Source organism: Triturus cristatus, chromosome 10, assembly GCF_964204655.1.
Source record: "Triturus cristatus chromosome 10, aTriCri1.1, whole genome shotgun sequence".
Taxonomy (NCBI): Eukaryota; Metazoa; Chordata; class Amphibia; order Caudata; family Salamandridae; genus Triturus; species Triturus cristatus.
In genome coordinates, this window is record NC_140593.1 from 1,236,591,273 (window position 1) to 1,236,608,616 (window position 17,344).

The window sequence follows — 17,344 nt, forward strand, 5'->3', positions numbered from 1 at the left end:
CTCGGAAAGGTGGGTTTTGCAAATAGTCCGAAGGGGTACTCCCTTCCCTTCAAGACTACCTCTCCAGCCATGCCACGCGATACCACCGCATGTCTGAGGATCATCCGGCCCTTCTCCAGCAGGAAGTTGCGGCTCTCTTGGACAAGGGTGCCATCGAGTGCATTCCTGTCCCAGAAGTAGGTTGTGGTTGCTATTCCCACTACTTCCTGGTGCCCAAGAAGAACAAAGGCCTGCGTCCTCTCTTGGATCTCAGGTAAGTCAACCACTTCCTCCAGGAGACGTAAAAAATGTTGGCTCTAGCTCTGGTCCTGTCTGCCCTCGACTCTGTAGACTGGATGGTAGCGTTGGACTTGCAGGACGCTTACTTTCACATTCCTGTCCTGCTAGCCCACCTGTGTTACCTGTGTTACCTGTAGTTCACGGTAGGCCACAAGCACTTTCAGTTTACTGTGGTGTTACCAGTGCCCCTTGGGTGTTCACTAAAGTGATGGCTGTGGTCGCAGTTAATCTGCGCAGATCAGGGGTTCCAGTCTTAACCTATCTCAACGACTGGTTGTTGAAGGCGGGCTCACCCCAGGCTGTCGTCTCCAGACTACGACAGACCTCCAGCATTCGCTGGGGTTCACTATCACGGTGCCAAAGTCACACCTGACTCTCTCTTAGAAGCTCCTTTTCATCGGCGCAGTTCTGGACCTGATGCAGTTTTGGGCTTATCCTCCTGAGCAGCGAGTCTGGGATATTCGGGCTATGATTCCGATCTTTCTGCCTCTATCCCGGGTTTTGTTCAGAATGACCCTGAGGCTGCTGGGCCTCATGGCCTCTTGCTGGTTGAACATGCCAGGTGGCACATGCGGGCTCTGCAGTGGGACCTTAAGTTCCAGTGGGCACAACATCATGGGAATTTGTCCGATTGCATTCAGGTCTTGGAGGGCACTGCACAACATTGCAGTGGTGGCTAACGAACCAGGATTGTGTCAACAGCAGATCCCTCTCCCTTCCCCAACCGGAGTTCACAGTGGTGACGATGGATCACTTCTGGGGTGGGGCAGCCTCATGGGACAGGCCGAGATCAGAGGCCTCTTGTCTCCTGCGGAGTCCGGGCTCCACTTAAAAGTACTGGAGCTCCTAGAAATCCGTCTTGCGCTGAAAGCATTCCTTCCCTCTTTCCGGGGAAGAGTAGGACAGATGTTGACTGACAGCACCACCGGCATGTGGTACTGCAACAAACAGGGCGGAGTTGGATTGTGGACCCTATGTCAAAAGACTATTCGTCTCTGGACATTCCTGTAGCATTAGGGCATATCCCTGGTAGCTCAACACCTGGCAGGTTCTCTGAACGCCAGGGCGGATGAACCACGAATGGCGTCTTCAGTCGGAGGTTGTGCAAGGTCTCTTTCGGCAGTAGGGAAGAGCCTCGGTTAGATCTAGTCGCCACTGAAGAGAACGTGTAATGTCAGCTTTTCTGGGCTTTGGGATTTCCAGGGCGGCACTTGCTAGGTGACGCTCTTCGTCACATGTGGAGTCTTCTATACGCCTCAGTCTATACCACTTCTGCCCAGAGTGCTGAAGATCAAGCGCTACCGGGCTCAAGTCATTCATGTGGCTCCGGATTGGGCACGAAGAGTCTGGTATCGTGAGCTATTATACATGGCCATCGATCCTCCAATTAGACTGCCTCTTCGGGCGGATCTTTTGTCTTAGCAGCAGGAGACGGTCCTCCACCCGAACCTGTCCAGCCTCCACCTCCTTGCGTAGAGTTTGAGCGACGTCTGTTGACAGCCTTTGACCTTTCTTCTGAAGTCTATGATATCTTGGCAGCTAGGCATCCCTCCACTAAAACTGTATACGCCTGCAGATGAAACAAATCTGTGGTATGGTACGCAATAAAGGCTGTGGATCCCCTTTCTGCCCCTCTTTCTGAGGTTCTCTTGTTCCTCCTTTCTTTGACCCAACAGGGCTCTGCTCTGGGCACTCTTAAGGGCAATCTCTCAGCCATTTCAGCCTTCCTTAGGCTTCCTGATCAGCCTGGTCTTTTCAAGTCCCCTGTTGTAAATCGTTTCCTTAAGGGCATTACTCCTCTTTTTCCTCCTGTTCCCTTCGTAATGCTAAAGTGGGTCTTGAACTTAGTTCTTACTTTTCTTATGTGCGCTCCCTTTGAGCCGCTCCTTAACTGTCCTCTCAGACTTCTCACTTTAAAGACTGCCTTTCTCCTTGCCATCACTTCTGCTCGCTGACGGAGTGAGCTCAAAGCTCTTTGTTTTAAACCTCCTTTTCTGGCGGTTCATCTGGACTAGGTTGTCCTTAGAACTCAACCCTCTCTTCTTCCTAATGTGGTTACTTCTTTCCACATTGGTCAAACCATCACTTTGCCCACCTTTTTTGCGCCTCTGCATCCTTTTAAGGAGGAATAGAGGCTCCAAAATGTGTGCTTTCCTTTTATTTGGATCGCACCAAGCGATTCTGGTGGATGCCCAGCTCTTTAGCTTCGTGGGCGCCAAAAAAAGTCGAGCCATGCACAAACGGACCATCTCCAGATTGGTAGTTTTGTGCAGCAAAGCTTGCTACTCATTGGCAAAGGAGCCTCCAGTGGGATTGTGCGCCCATTCCACCAGGGCGACTGCAGCTACCAGTGCTTTGGGACGTGGAGTCCGGTTTCCACAAGCACTGCAGGCAGGGAGACTAAGTACCTCTGGGTGCGACCACCACTTGGAGAGGTAAGTTGGGAAGTTCAGGGTTGGTTAGGCACCGTCGGTTTGAGCACACAAGGCCAATGGACGTCTGGTGCAGGGGTGCCTTTTGGGGTCGGATCTTCGTACCAGCTCCTGGTTGCGGTTAGGGGGGCCTTCTGGATTTAGGCTGCAGGTGTTGGCTGGTGGCTTGAGGCAGATCTGTGGTCGCCAGAACTCTGGTCAGGTTAGTCTGGGTGACTTCCTCGTGGTGTTTTTCCACTCTAGCTCGGGCCAGGTTCGGCGGGTGCAGAGTTGGCTGTATTCTTGGTCCCTGGCTGCTGCCAGAGGTTGCAGTTGAACAAATCTGTTGTTCACAGGAGAAGCAGTCTTTGGAAGTGAAGGCAGACAGTTCCTCCGGGGTTTTTGAAGTTGCATGCTGCAGGACACACCAGGATTTCGCAGGGGCAGGTTCGAGGGAGACAGGCCGGTAGGGCTGGAGCCATGTCAGTGGGCGTCTTCCTCTTGTTAGGTGGCTGCACGGCTGTTCGGTCCTTCTTTTCTTGCGGTCAGGCTGGATCTGAGGAAGCAAGGTTGAGGGTGCCCCCTAAATACTAGATTTAGGGGCCTTACAGGTAGGTAAGGGCAGGGACCAATGGGTCCCTTCCCTAGGGTGAGTTCACCCCCGATCATGCTACCCTCTAGTGGGAGGGGGCAGGAGCCTGTCTCTGGTTGGCTAGGTCCCCAATCCTCAAGATGGCAGGGACTCAGTTGTGCTTCACCTCGCCACCCCCACCGAAGGGGTGGAGACACCTCTTTACCTCACTTGTTTTTCCTGCCTGCTCTCCTGCCCAAAGTGGGGGGGTAGAACCAGTAGGGACCAGTTGCTGAAAGCAGCAAATGGTCTGGGGAGGCTCACAAAGGCCTTTGAAGCTTCCCCTCTCGTGAACCCTGCCCATCCTGGTGGAGGAGGGTTGGCCCCTCGTCCCAGGATGTGCATCGTTTCAGGCCCCCGAGAGCAGCAGGCTCTCGACCCAGGGGTCCAGAAACATGTCTGTTGGTGGCATCCTAAGCAGCCACTCAGTCAGGTCACTGGGAGTTGGTAGAGTTTCAGGGAGCGTCTCTAAGATGCCCTCTGTTGTGCATTTTACCTTAAATCCCCCACTGGCGTCAGTGGGGGAAATAATGTGCTGAGAAGTTTGATACCAAACTTCTGTCTTCAGTGTAGCCATCATGGTGTTTTGGAGTTCGTAATGACAAACTCCCAGCACCATATACTCTTAATGACAGCACTGCACTTACAGTGCCCAGGAATGGATTTAGGCACTGTAGGGGTACAGGGCTCATGCACATGTTCCCTCACCACTGGCATAGGGCACCCAGCTAGAGGGGTGACTGATGTATGCCAGGGCAGTGGTTTGTGGGAATGGCACACAGGGATGTGTGCCATGTCGACTCTTCACTTTGTTCTGCACCAAGGCACTCAGGCTGCCAAGGCAGTGTGTGTGTCAGGGCACAGGGCCCTAAGGGTGGCACAATAAGTGCTGCAGCCCTTAGGGCCTTCTCTGGTCACAGTGCCCTGGTTACCTAGGGTACCATTTACCAGGGACTGACATGCGGCCAGAGATACCAATTGGGTTTAGGCTTCAATGCAATTTCAGGGAAGGAACATAGGCCCTGGGTACCTGATTAGCAGGAGCCCAGAGCACACACTGTCAAAGAACATCAGCGATTCTGCAAAAAGTGGGGGCATACCATGCAAGAAAGAAGGCACTTTCTCACACAGGGCTTGCAAGATCACCAGCCCCCGGATATAAGTGGGGTATGTGGCAGAAGACATCTGACCTCTACTTTTTATGCAGCCTTTGAGTCTCCGGGTCTGACAAATTCTTTTCCTGCAACATAGCTGTTAGTCCCATGCCTGTGAACATAAGTTTGTGGCTAATATCTCTTCACAAATGAATTGAGCTCTTTTACATTTCATGTTACAAAATTAAAATGAGCCATCTATTTTTGTAAGTTCTTGCAAAATTCCACTACACACACCCTGTCAATACTGCCATCTTAACAAAACATCATAAAAATCCCCACCCACCCACTGGGTAAACACATGAAGAATAAGACGTGCTTCCCTAATCATAGCTCAACCCACAACTCCCTTGTATGGACCTGGAGTGAATCAAAACAAACTAGAATAACGAGAGAATTTTACCCATAATATAAACATGTATGCAATCACCCTACAAACCAATAAAACATCCACACCTACAATCACACCACTGTTATATCCTTGCCGGATGAGGAGGTGCCCTGACCGCTACAATAGTCAGTGAACCACGGGTGCACCCATCCACTACCAGCCTCACCACGCACTCTGTTATACCCCCTCAACTACTGCAGTCTTATCCAAAACTAACACAACAAAAAAATCTGAGGCAATAAGAAATGGTGCGGGGAGGGTCTGGGGGGGAAGGTGGGCCGCAATATACTACAACTACACCCATCTTGCCGCCAGTGTGGAATCTAGGCCAGCGAGCCAACTCAGTTTTCTTACGGAGCTATGGTCACACCTCTATTCCCCCCCTGACTACCTTTTCCATTTGTACCGCAGGCTCACACTGTCCCATCTGCTTGCCAAGGGTTAAGGTGTTGGTCTGAGTTGTATCCTCCACAACATCCCCTTTACTTGCTTCCAAACTCACAGCGGTCACCACCTCTACCAGTGCTCTAATTTCCTCATATTCAGCCTGCAGCAGGGCATGGCACATCCGGGATGGATGCAACCCTTCGCCATCCGATTCCAATCGTTTCAAATCTAAGGAGCCATCCTGCGGCATCACCACTCGTTGCGTGGATATTGATGCACGTCCACTCAGCCAACCACGTTTGTTTGCCCTCAGTGAGTTCCAGGTCTCTGAAGATCTCCCATTGGAACCTTTCGAGGCCAGGGTCCAGCCCTCCCCTTTTCACCTCCAGCCAGTCCCAAGCAATCTTGGGCGTGTTGAAATAATTGTTACAACCCCAGTGAGGGAGCTTAGTGGGGTAAAGCAACATATACTGCAAATTCTTCGACCTGAGCTTTTGTTTCACGCTGCCAAATGACATGCTCTGTTGCTGCACCAAGATTGTATAGGCTGGAAAGATGTGGATGGTATGATTTTCAAAAAGCTGGTCTTTTCCCATCTCGCCTGCCTAAGTATACAGTCTCAATCCCTGTAATTGAGGATCTTTGCAATGAGTATGAGGGGAGGTACCAACCAAGGGGGTCAGACCCATTGCACGATGCATCCGTTCAATCACAAAGAAATGGCAGGGGAGGGTCAATTGTAGTGCTGTTTAGATCCAATTTCCGAAGAACTGCTCAGGGGTATTTCCTTCAGCACCTTCTGGGAAGCCCACGAAATGAAGATTGCATCTGTAGGAGCGGCCTTCTGCATCTTCAGCTCTACGCTCCAAGACTGCCATTTTGTCGCTACATCAGTAAGGGCAGTTTTCTGATGGATATATCTGCCAGTGGATTCCTCACCTTGTGAATATCCCCTGCGCCAGCAACATTCGGAAACTTTTGTAGCAGTCCACGCCGATGAGGTCGAAGACTACGTCGGACACGGCTCCGCTCGTGACCCCGCTGACGTCACCGGCTCCATAAGAAGACCTAGTCGGCGTGATGTCAGTTCCCTTTTTTCCGCGCCGTCGACGCCAACGGATTTCGGGAATCTCTCTCTGTAGCTATTCTTGTTACTTTGTTTTCTGCTGGTTTCTCTTTGTCTTCTTCAGCGAAAATGTCGACGAAGAAGTCTTGATTCAAGCCTTGTCGAGAATGTGGGAAACACATGTCGATAACGGATCCGCATGATTGCGTGTGGTGCCTTTCATCGGACCATGATGTGGAAGAATGCTCTTGCTGCCGCAAGATGAGCTCCAAGGCTCTTAAGGAAAGGGAAGCAAAGCTCTTCATTGCCAAGATGAAAAAAGAGGCCGGAGGAAGTCTAGGTCAAGATCGAGGTCGGCGTCTAAGTCGACTAAGGGGTATGCTTCTAAATCTAGGAAGCACAAGAAGAAGAGGCATTTATCTCGACGTCACTCAGATAGGAATGCGGCTCCGAGATCGACGTCGCCCTCCTGACGCCGTAAGGACTTTGTGTCTCCCTCGCCCGTTCTGGACTCACCTATTGGCCTGTCGTCACCTGTTGCTTCACCGGAACATGCTCCGGGCCCGGCTCCATCTCAGACGCCGGCTTCGTCCCCGGTTCCGGTTGAGGAGCTTCCAGCTCCGGTAGAGCCTTCGGCTCCACTGATTCCACCGTCGGCGCCGGTTGGCCCGAGTCTGGTGATGCCTGAACAGTATCCTGCGTTTCCAGGACCATGTCAGGACCCTACGCATTATCTTAATGCGATGTATGGAGTTTACTCCAGAGCCATGTACCCCTCTGGTGCACCTTCGGGTCCTATGGGTCCTATGGCCTTCAGTTTGGGAGTTCCCCAAGCCTATCCTCTGGCTCCCTTCATGCCGTTTTTTCCGGCGGCGCCGAGGACATAGACGCCGCTCCCTTCTTCACCGGCGCAGACTCGACATCGTTCGACGCCGGCTTTTCCATCGGATTCGCGTTCGTCTCCGGCGCAGTCGGTTTCGGTCACGGCGCCACCGACTCCAGTTGTGAGGATCGGGTCTAGGAGGGAGGCCCAAATGGTGCTGGATGAGCAAAGATACCTGTTGGAGGAAGGGGAGCTCATGGAATCGGACGATGTTTTTGAGGAGTTGAAAGAGGCTAGTGGCCTGGACTTATCACCTGAATGGGAGATTACTCCTCCTTCTGACCTTCCTTCCAAGAATGTGGCTCCATACCATGCCGTTATAAAGAAGGCAGCTGAACTTTTAGATATGCAATTGCCTTCTGCAGAGTTCAAGCCCAACATCTTAATAGAAGTTCTGCATTCTTCATCTGCTGTTTCGGAGCCTTTACTCCCTTTTAATGACGCCATAATAGAGCTAGTAATGGAGGTGTGGCGTAAGCCCTTTTCTGCTCCCGCAGTCTCTAAAGTTATTGCCAGGAGGTATAGGGCAGCTCCGGGGGACCTAGACTTTTTAACATCTCACCCATCTCCGGAGAGTCTGGTGGTTCAGGCTGCCTGTTCCAAGAGATCATCGGGTTCTTTTCCCCAAGTCCCGAGTAACGGAGTCGAAGAAGCTGGATCAGTCTGCCAAGAAGGTCTTTTCTGCCAGCATGGCCCTTAAGTCTACGAATGCCACCTGTCTTTTGGGCCGGTATATACATGCACTTATGGACTCAGCAAAGCATCTGGTCCCTAAGCTGTCTGAAGAGGCTAGGATAGGTTTCAATGAGGTCCTTTCGGATACCCAAGCGGTGGCACGTCAGGTGATCCAAAGTGGCTTGGACACAGCTGACTCGGTTGCAAGAATCATGGGGTCTTCTGTTGCCACCCGGAGGAGTGCGTGGCTTAAATCTTTGGAGTTCTCCCCTGATGTTCAGTCAACGCTATTGGACTTGCCTTTTGATGGCTCCAGACTCTTTAGCAAGAAAGAATGCGCTTCAACGATTTAAAGAGAGTAAGGCCACGGCTAAATCTTTGGGCCTTCAATCTGTCAAGGGGTTCGTTCAAGAGGTACAGGGGCTTCGGAAGGTCAACCTTTCGTTCTTACAGGCAGCCCCAGCAGCAACAGCAACAAGGCACTCTGTATAAGAGTTACAGAGGCAGACTCGAGGGTCGCTCTCGAGGTTGGCAGCTCTCCTCCTCTTCCTCCTCCTCAGCCCCTCCCACCACCGCAAAGCAGCCCTAGATCCACCATTCTGGATCATGTTGGTCCTGTGGGGGGGCCGGCTTACCCATTTTCTACAAGATTGGGAATTGGTTACTACAGACCTTTGGGTTCTAGACCTTGTAGAAAATGGTTACGCCCTTCCCTTTCGGGAATTTCCTCCAAATTACCCTCCTTGTCAAGGTGCTTGCTCGGAGGACCACCGTCTTCTCCTGCAGGAGGAAGTCCTGACGTTACTAAGAAAAGGTGCGATAGAGGTGGTTCCAGAGCAGGAGAGGGGTCAGGGATTCTACTCCCGATAATTCCTGATTCCGAAAAAGGGCGGCAGATTGCGTCCGATATTGGACGTCAGGATCTTGAATCTTTATCTGAAGCAAGAGAAGTTCAAGATGCTCACCCTTGCGCAGGTTCTTCAGGCGCTGAATCAGGAGGACTGGTTGGTGTCCATCGACTTGCAGGATGCGTATTTCCTCATCCCCATCCTGAAGTCGCACAGGAAATATCTCCGGTTTACGGTAGGGTCGCAACATTATCAGTTTGCGGTCCTTCCGTTTGGTTTTACTACTGCACCTCGAGTCTTCACCAAGGTGATGGCAGTGGTGGCAGCCCATCTCAGAAGGTCGAGGATTTCAGTTTTCCCCTATCTGGACGACTGGCTGATAAAAGCGGAGTCGCCAGAGACAGTGCTTCATCATCTGCAGGTTACAACTCAGCTGTTGTACAAATTGGGTTTTTCGATAAACGTACCCAAATCTCACCTGGTGCCCTCTCAGCGCAACCTGTTCATAGGGGCAGTACTGGACACAACTGTGTCGAGCATTCCCACCTCCACAGAGTTCTCGACATACAGGAAATGATTCCTTTGTTTTACATTGGGGAGGTCGTTCCAGTCCTGAAGGTCCTTCGCCTGCTCGGTCTGTTTGCTTTCTGCATTCTGTTGGTCAACCATGCACGCTGGCACATGAGGGCCCTCCAGTGGTGCCTCCGCAGGCAGTGGTATCAGCACAAAGGAGATCTCAGGGAGTCTGTGAGGATCGCCAGAGAAGCTGCAGCGGATGTGTCTTGGTGGAGTGTGGAGGGCAATCTGTCTCAAGGAAAGCCCTTCCATCTACCTCCATCGGTGGCCACAGTAATAACGGATGCATCCACTTTAGGGTGGGGTGCTCATCTGGGGTATCTGGAAAACAAGGGTCTTTGGTCTCCAGAGGAAATGTTGCTTCACATCAACCTTCTGGAATTGCGGGTGATACGTTTGGCACTCGAGGCCTTTCTCCCTTCCCTTCGCTATCAGTCGGTTCAAGTCCTGACGGACAACACTACTGCGATGTGGTATGTCAACAAGCAGGGAGGAGTGGGGGTCTCTGTCTCTGCAGAGAGGCTCTACGTCTCTGGTCCTGGGCTCAGGATCATCAGATTTGTCTGATGGCAAATCTGGCCGGAGTTCTGAACGTACGTGCAGACCGTCTCAGTCGACAGTTCTCCGCCGACCAATCCGGAGGTGGTTCGTCACGTCTTTTGGACGTGGAGAACTCCTCTGGTGGACCTGTTTGCCACTCACGAGAACTCTCACTGCCCGTCATTCTGTAGTCTCCAGTATCCGATGCAGGGAGCGTTGGGGGACGCGTTTCAGTTGAGATGGGACTCGCATCTCCTTTACGCGTTTCCTCCCATACCCTTGATTCCTCTGGTTCTCGGGAAGATTCGCCAAGACTGTGCCCAAGTCATATTGATCGCCCCGGATTGGCCAAGAAGGGTGTGATATACAGATCTTCTCTACCTCTCCTTGTGCCCTCGGCTCAGGCTCCCTCTGAGGGCAGACCTCCTTTCGCAGTCGGAGGGGCAGGTTCTACACCCTCACCTCCAGAGCTTACACCTTCATGCCTGGAGATTGAACGGGGTAACCTGAATTCTTTTTCTCTCCCGCCAGATGTGGTAGATGTAATTTTGTATGCCAGTCGTCATTCCACCAAATCTATCTATTCCTATAGGTGATCTAAATTTGTGCTCTGGTGTGGAGAGAAGTCAGTTCATCCTTTGAGGGCTCGTTTATCTGACATTCTTCAGTTTGCCCTTTCTTTTGCTCAGCAAGGTTTTGCTGTAGCCACTGTAAAGGGATATCTTTCACCCTTGTCGGCATTCCTTTGTTTGCTGGATCAACCATTATTGTTCAAATCGCCTATTGTTTTACGATTTCTAAAGGGCCTTACAAATAAGTTTCCTCCTACTCCTTTTATTGTTCCTCAAGACAAGATTTAAGTCCCATTAACTTATCTGATGGGTTCTCCCTTCGAGCCCTTACACAAGTGTCCCTTGGAACGGTTGTCTTTCAAGACGTTTTTTCTTATTGCAATCACCTCGGCAAGGAGGGTAAGTGAGCTTCAAGCTCTGAGTTCAAAACCCCCGTTCTTGACCATTCATGCAGAAAGAATGGTACTCAGGACCAGGGCTGCTTTTCTGCCTAAAGTGGTAACTCCCTTCCATCTGGGGCAGTCCATTACCCTCCCTACCTTCTATCCTCCCCTCACCCTTCCAAGGAGGAGGAGAGACTTCACCGCTTGGACCCTAAGAGGGCGGTGAGCTTCTACCTTGACAGGACAAAAGACGTTCGAGTTGATGACCAGCTCTTTGTGGGCTTTGTTGGCTACAGGAAAGGCAGAGCGGTGCACAAGCGCACCCTTTCCAGATGGATTATCTTGTGCATCAAGATATGCTACTCTTTGGCCGGTAAGGAACCTCCAGAGGGTTTAAGGGCTCATTTCACTAGAGCAAAGTCTTCCACTTCTGCTTTGTCTAGAGGTGTTCCTGTGGAGGACATTTGTAGGGCCACAACTTGGGCCTCCCTTCACACTTTCGCAAAGCATTACTGTTTGGATTCCGAGGTGAGGAGGGATGGACATTTTGCTTGTTCCGTCCTTCAGGACTTTCTGGTATATAAGGGTGGACACCCTCCACCGGGAGTGGGACTGCTGTGGGAATCTTTTCACAAGTTGAGGAATCCACTGGCAGATGTATCCATCAGAAGAACATGTTACTTACGTTCGGTAACGCTTTTTCTGGTGGATACAGTATCTGCCTGTGGATTCCTCACTGACCCACCCGCCTCCCCGTTGTCCACCCTTGTATGCCTTTAGTATATGATGGTGTTTCAAGATGTATTTGTTACTGTCAGGCATTGTTATTTCTTTTGCCTTCCTATTTATTCTCCACACTCTGTTGATTTGTATATTATGTACTGTGTATATATTGCTGTCCGTCGGTGTGCCTCGAAGGCATGGAAAAAAGGGCGGAACTGACGTCATCACGCCGACGAGATCTTCTTATGGAGCCGGTGACGTCAGCGGATTCGCGAGCGGAGCCGTGTCTCTGACGTCGTCTCCGACATCATCGGCGTGGACTGCTACAAAAGTTTCCGAATGTTGCTGGCGCAGGGGATATTCACAAGGTGAGGAATCCACTGGCAGATACTGTATCCACCAGAAAAAGCGTTACCGAAGGTAAGTAACTTGTTCTTCAGGGTGGAGACTTCAGTCTCCAGCTTAGAAACAGACTGTTCGGTGGCCAGTAATCTCTCAACCACTGCATGCAGGTGCACTCGCAATAGTTCAGCATCAAGGGAGACCGCGTCCATTTTCATCTGCACTGTCAAGATGGAGGCATCGGTGGCAGCAATGATCTGTGCACCAGTAGGATCCACCTGTGCACACTCCACCACAAGTTGGTGGGGGGGGGGCTGGAGCTGGTCTCTTGACGGATCTGGGAGCGGTATATCCAGCCCCCTCCTCACAAGGGCCCAAACACCAGGTGACATGTGGAGGTCTATCCGGGGAACTCCGTGATCATGACTGGAGTAGGACACGTCAAGTCGCTAATGGCTCCGCACATCAATGTGCATCCGTGGAGGGGGCATGTTTGATACCCAGCAGGTAGGTGCAGCAACTTCGCCAGGTCCATAAGTGGGTAACTGTACCAAAGTGCATGCTCACCACCTCATCAGCATACCTCCGTTTCCTATAGTGGAAATTCACAGCAGGTGGAGGTCGATTGCAGGCCCTGTAGAGTGTCACCCCACTATGCAGTCGCAGTTCTCCAGTGGTAAAGCATGCTAGGAGATCGCCCTCAACCACACGTCTCTCCTGTCTAGCCACCTTCGCCCCCGACCTCTTTACAAGGGCCCAGCAGGGGAGCAGCCACAGATCCCCCACAAAAACGACAAGATCTGCAGTGCAAGTGCTGCCCATGTAGGCCCAAAGACCTCAAGTTGCAGAATGTGTTCGTCCCGTAGGGTGAATCGGCAGGTTCGTTCATGTCAGCAGGCCCACAACCAGTCTCACAGCGTCTCTCCTCAGCTCCGTGGGGACAGCGCAGTTTTATCACAGTCAGGCCGTCGACAACCGTGGAGGGTCAGAAAGCTGCTTTTCCCTCACAGTGGGCGGCCCTCCCTGGGTACTTGGCAGTCCAGGCCGGCCTCTCACCCCCTCATGGGCACCACAGCTTGTCCCACCTTATATCCCAGCCCAGGAGTGTCTTGCCTCCCCCACGCCTGGCTGTTTATGGATCGAGGCAGAGTCCTAGGCAGCAGAGAAAGGCCAACCTGGCCTCCCGTAGACCCACAGGCACCAGCTCTAGGTCCGCCACCTCTACTGGGCTATCACTCCACCTCTCCAGTGCCGGAGTCCCTCCGAGTCGCAAGGTGGCTACTTTCTCCCTGACCAGTTCAGATTCGCTGCCAGCTGATCTCTATCACTTATGCTGCCTTCGGCAGCCGAGACATACCGCGGTACCTCTATTCTAGCCGGCAGCACCCACTTGACCCAACCCGGACCTCCAGCGACCCCCGATCACTCCCCAGTCATGGGGTGGGAGGGCAAGATCCTGGCATTGTCAGGATGGGCAGGATACTGAAGGAGAATAAGCGTGCCAACTGCAAGCTCCTTGCACGTCATGACTGACATCTTGGCAACGCCCCCACCTATTCACACTTGACACTTAATATAAGCACCCTGTGTGCCTATCCCAGAAATGTTGAATGCAGCAGGACCCAGGTTATGGGAAGATAAAATACTTTATAATGAGAAAATGGTATGTTGACCCACTCATGGGGATTCAGATAAATAAAGACTTGTTCCCTGAGCTAGGTTTTGACCTTGCCTCCACTGTTGGTCTTGCACAGCTTGGAAAGAGTGAACAAACGCCACTGTCACATACATGGTTTCTTTTGGGGTGCCGATCCACATAGGATCTAGCACGCCTTCCTCGAGCCATATAAACATTAGCAACTCCGGTGGGCTTTCATCATTGTTGATCTTCTTTTGGAAGAAAAGGACAGGGCAGACCACAAACGTACAAAGCAGGGTGGTAGAATGTCACACACAAATACAGCTTACTTGTATCCCAACTTTAAGTATCGGTTATCTTTTTCGCTATTTCCTTACATCACTTCTTTGGTTGATAAATGTTCAGTATTACGAGGATCTTAAGGTGCATTGTTTACTGTGCAGGTGAATGAGGAGACTGGGAACAGGCGGCCAGTGATGCTCACTCTACTTCGCCTTCCACGCCTCGGGAAGAACTCTAAGAATGGAGGCAGCGTACAGGAACTGGAGAAAACCTTGGAGGAAGGGAAAGAAGTGGAACCAAAGCCTCAGGATGATAAAGAAAATGGTAGGTCTTTCTAGCCATTCAGCGTCTGTAGGAAGCTGGTTTTTATGTTGTGGGCCAATGTAAGGGCACACCATGCCTAAAGTCCATCCGACACTTATTTGGGTGTAGGAAGCTGGCTCTTTATATGATATACTAATAATGGGCTATATCATGTAAAGAGTCCAGAGATTTCCCCCAGAAGTGTACAGCGCTCCATGTAAACCCAAAGTGCTCTTTTTGTGGTAGTGTCGGCCAGCAGCCTTGGACCTAACACAGAGCAATGTACGACATTTGTTATACACACAGTGACCAATAAATGACGCAACTCAAAACGGGAGATCAACACCAGTTTTAGAAAAATCAAGATTTATTTTAAGACCAAGATGTATGTTAAAAGGTAATAACGTGAAAACAAGAATGCAGTTTTGAAGGTAAGTACCCGACTTAAAAATCCAGTCTTTGAGGTCTGTGCTCAACAACAGGCGAGATTCAAATTGGTACCAAGGCTGCTGCGCTCGCCGTATGTGGGCGGCAGGGGGGCGCAGAAGTCAAATTGGGGATTGGGTGCTCAGTGTTAACCAATGGAGACTAGGGGTGATTACTTACCTGTAAGCAGTGGAACTTAAAGTGGTGTCAGCAGTCAATCACCGGGAGTTAAGGTAAACATGTGGGGGTGGGTGAGGCCACAAGGCAGCACCAAACTTACACCCTCAGCGGCTTGGGGTGGCCGACAGTGTCTGGTGCCCAATGCAAATCAGTGTGGAAGTTGGGTTTTGGAGAATGGCAGCAGGCTCAAGCCAGGAGGCTGAACGAAAAAAACCCATAGCTGCCCAGATAAGTTCAGATGCTGGGGGATGTTGGGACACCATTCGTAGAGCCCTGCAAGGCTCCGAGGCTTTCGATTCAGGGGTGTCCTTTTGCGTCTGGAACAGCTTACCGGGCAGGTCGCGGTCAGGGTGTGTCTTTGGATTGAGGCTGCATGTGTCTATGCAAGTCCAGCAGGACTCCGCCTACTGTGGACTCTGGCTCCGGTTCGCTGGGGAACCTTTGTAGGACTGGTAGGTCACTTGGGACTCAGGCTGTGGGCTGGTGCAGAGGTGGATCTGGCGGCATTTTCGCTGTTCCTCAGGGCACAGTTTTTAATTTAAATGTGGTTTCTTCTTGGACAGGTCTGCTGTCCACAGTAATGTCCTTATCTTTATAGAAGACAGGCAGTCCTCCCAGTGCTTTGGAGGTCGCTGGGCCTGCAAGACGAGTTGACTTTTGGTAGCAAGGTCGCAAGACCGCAGACAGGCCGGCAGGGCTGGCGCTGAGTTAGTTGCTTGTCCTTCTTCCTTTTGGTTGCATATTTTAGGCATCCAGGCTTCGTAGTTCGTTAGGAATCTGATTTTATGGTCTGGTGGGTGCCACCTAATTGCTATATTTAGGGGCGTTACATGGGAGTGACTTATGGGTTCCTTTTCTGGGGTGTCTACACCCTCTATTATGCCACCGTCCTGTGGAAGGGGGGCATTGCCTTATCCCTGATTAGATAAATCCAATCTTCAAGATAGTGGGCACTGAAAAATGTGCTGCACTTAGTCTTCAGCACCTGAGGGGTGGAGTTGATGAATGGAGGCACACCTCCTTTTCTCACTAAGTTTTCATGCCAGTTCCCCCTCCAAAATGGGGGGTTTGAACCAGAGGCTGCCAGCTGCTAGTAGCAGCAGAGGCTGAGGTTGCATTACAAAGGCGGCAAGGCCTTTAAAGCTTCCATCTCAAGCACTAGCTCTTCCTTGGGGAGGGAGTGAGTCACCTCTGCCCAGAATAGGCTTTTGTTTCTTGCCTTCGAGAACAGGGGCCCAGGGGGTCTAGAAACATGCCTGGTAGTGGCAGGCTGCCTAAAGCCAGTCTGAGACCACTCTAGGTATTCAGGGGGCACTTCTGAGGTCTCCTTGGGTACATGTTTTATAAATCCATCACTGGCATCAGTGTGGGTTTATTAAGATGAGTTGTTTTGTACCAAACACTCCTGGTTTCAGTGAAGCCAGCATGGTGCTGGGGGACTAGAGTTGTCGAGTTTCCAGCCCATGTACTCTCTATGGCTTCCCTGGCACTTATGAATATTAAGGAATAGATTTAAATATTGTAAGAGTAGATCTGCTCAAGAACATATGCCCACACCTGAGATATAGTGCACCCATCCTTAGGGTTTGTAAGGCCTGCTAGAGGGGTGACTTACCTATACCTTAGGCTGTGCTGCTTTGACGGGCAGTGTGCCATGTCGACTTTGTATTTGTCTGCACTAAGGCATGCAGGCTGCAGTGGACATGCGGTTCACACGGGAATCCGGAGAGATGAGGAGAGTCTGGCGTACTCTCTAGGACTTATTTACGGCTTATTGTGCCACATTAACGGAATTCTCATCGGAAACTTGGGGTGCTGGACTCTGCCATAAGATGTTTCTTGCTTAACATTAGCACTTTACACCGTGATCGGAGAAACGATAAGGAGTTCCATTAATACTGGCTTTTCAGAATATTTGACCTAACGGGTCGGAAATATCACCGGTTTCAAGGTCTAAGCTTCTACTTACTTCGCAACAGCCCTGACGAAGTCTAGGGTTTTTAATAACCCACTGACGAAACATGTGTTAGCTGGCATGCTCAGACACATTAAAAGCGAACATTCCAAGAAAAGACACCAGTGTCATCAATTGATTAACAAAACCTGTGTTGTACTGTTATTTACTCATATGCGTGTGCATAGGACTGGTTGTATGTACTTGGTCGGCCCTTTGGGTCCCTAATTGGGGGTTTAGGGATTTTCCCTCACCTGTGGCACAGCATCATATTTTCGCTTGCAGAAATGTTCACGTTATTGGTTAAGTGCCGTTTGAGAACCTGTGCTAATTATACCCCCCCCCTTACCTGTGCAGTGGAAGTTAGCATGGCCTTGGTGAGGGGTCCCTAAGGGGCCCTCTTCAGTCACAATGCCCTAGGTACCCGGGGTATCATTTACTAAGGTTTTACAGGGGAATCGGAAGCCGTGGCAATCGTGGTATCGGTATAGGGAAGGAGCTTTGGGACAGGGGACCTGGTTGGCAAGGGACTCTGTTCACTTTCAGTCGAAACCACATCATTGTCCAGGCAAAGAGTGGGGCTAACCATGTCAAGTGCAGATCTCTCAAATAAGTTGGCATTTGCTTGTACTAGCAATCCCAAGGTGCTCTCTTTGTGGTATTGTGGGGGAGCAGCTTTGGGTTTATCAGAGGGGAATG

General features: G+C 51.0%; 1 protein-coding gene across 5 annotated transcripts in view; it reads left to right on the forward strand.

Moving 5' to 3' along the window:
• The window catches only part of HUWE1 (HECT, UBA and WWE domain containing E3 ubiquitin protein ligase 1), a 1,878,220-nt gene that overhangs the window by 808,186 nt on the left and 1,052,690 nt on the right, over positions 1–17,344 (forward strand). For all 5 annotated transcript variants that reach the window (XM_085629865.1, XM_085629862.1, XM_085629866.1 and 2 more), the window contains one exon: positions 13,944–14,106. In XM_085629865.1, the coding sequence (XP_085485991.1) occupies positions 13,944–14,106 (163 nt within the window). The remainder of the gene's footprint in view (positions 1–13,943; positions 14,107–17,344) is intronic.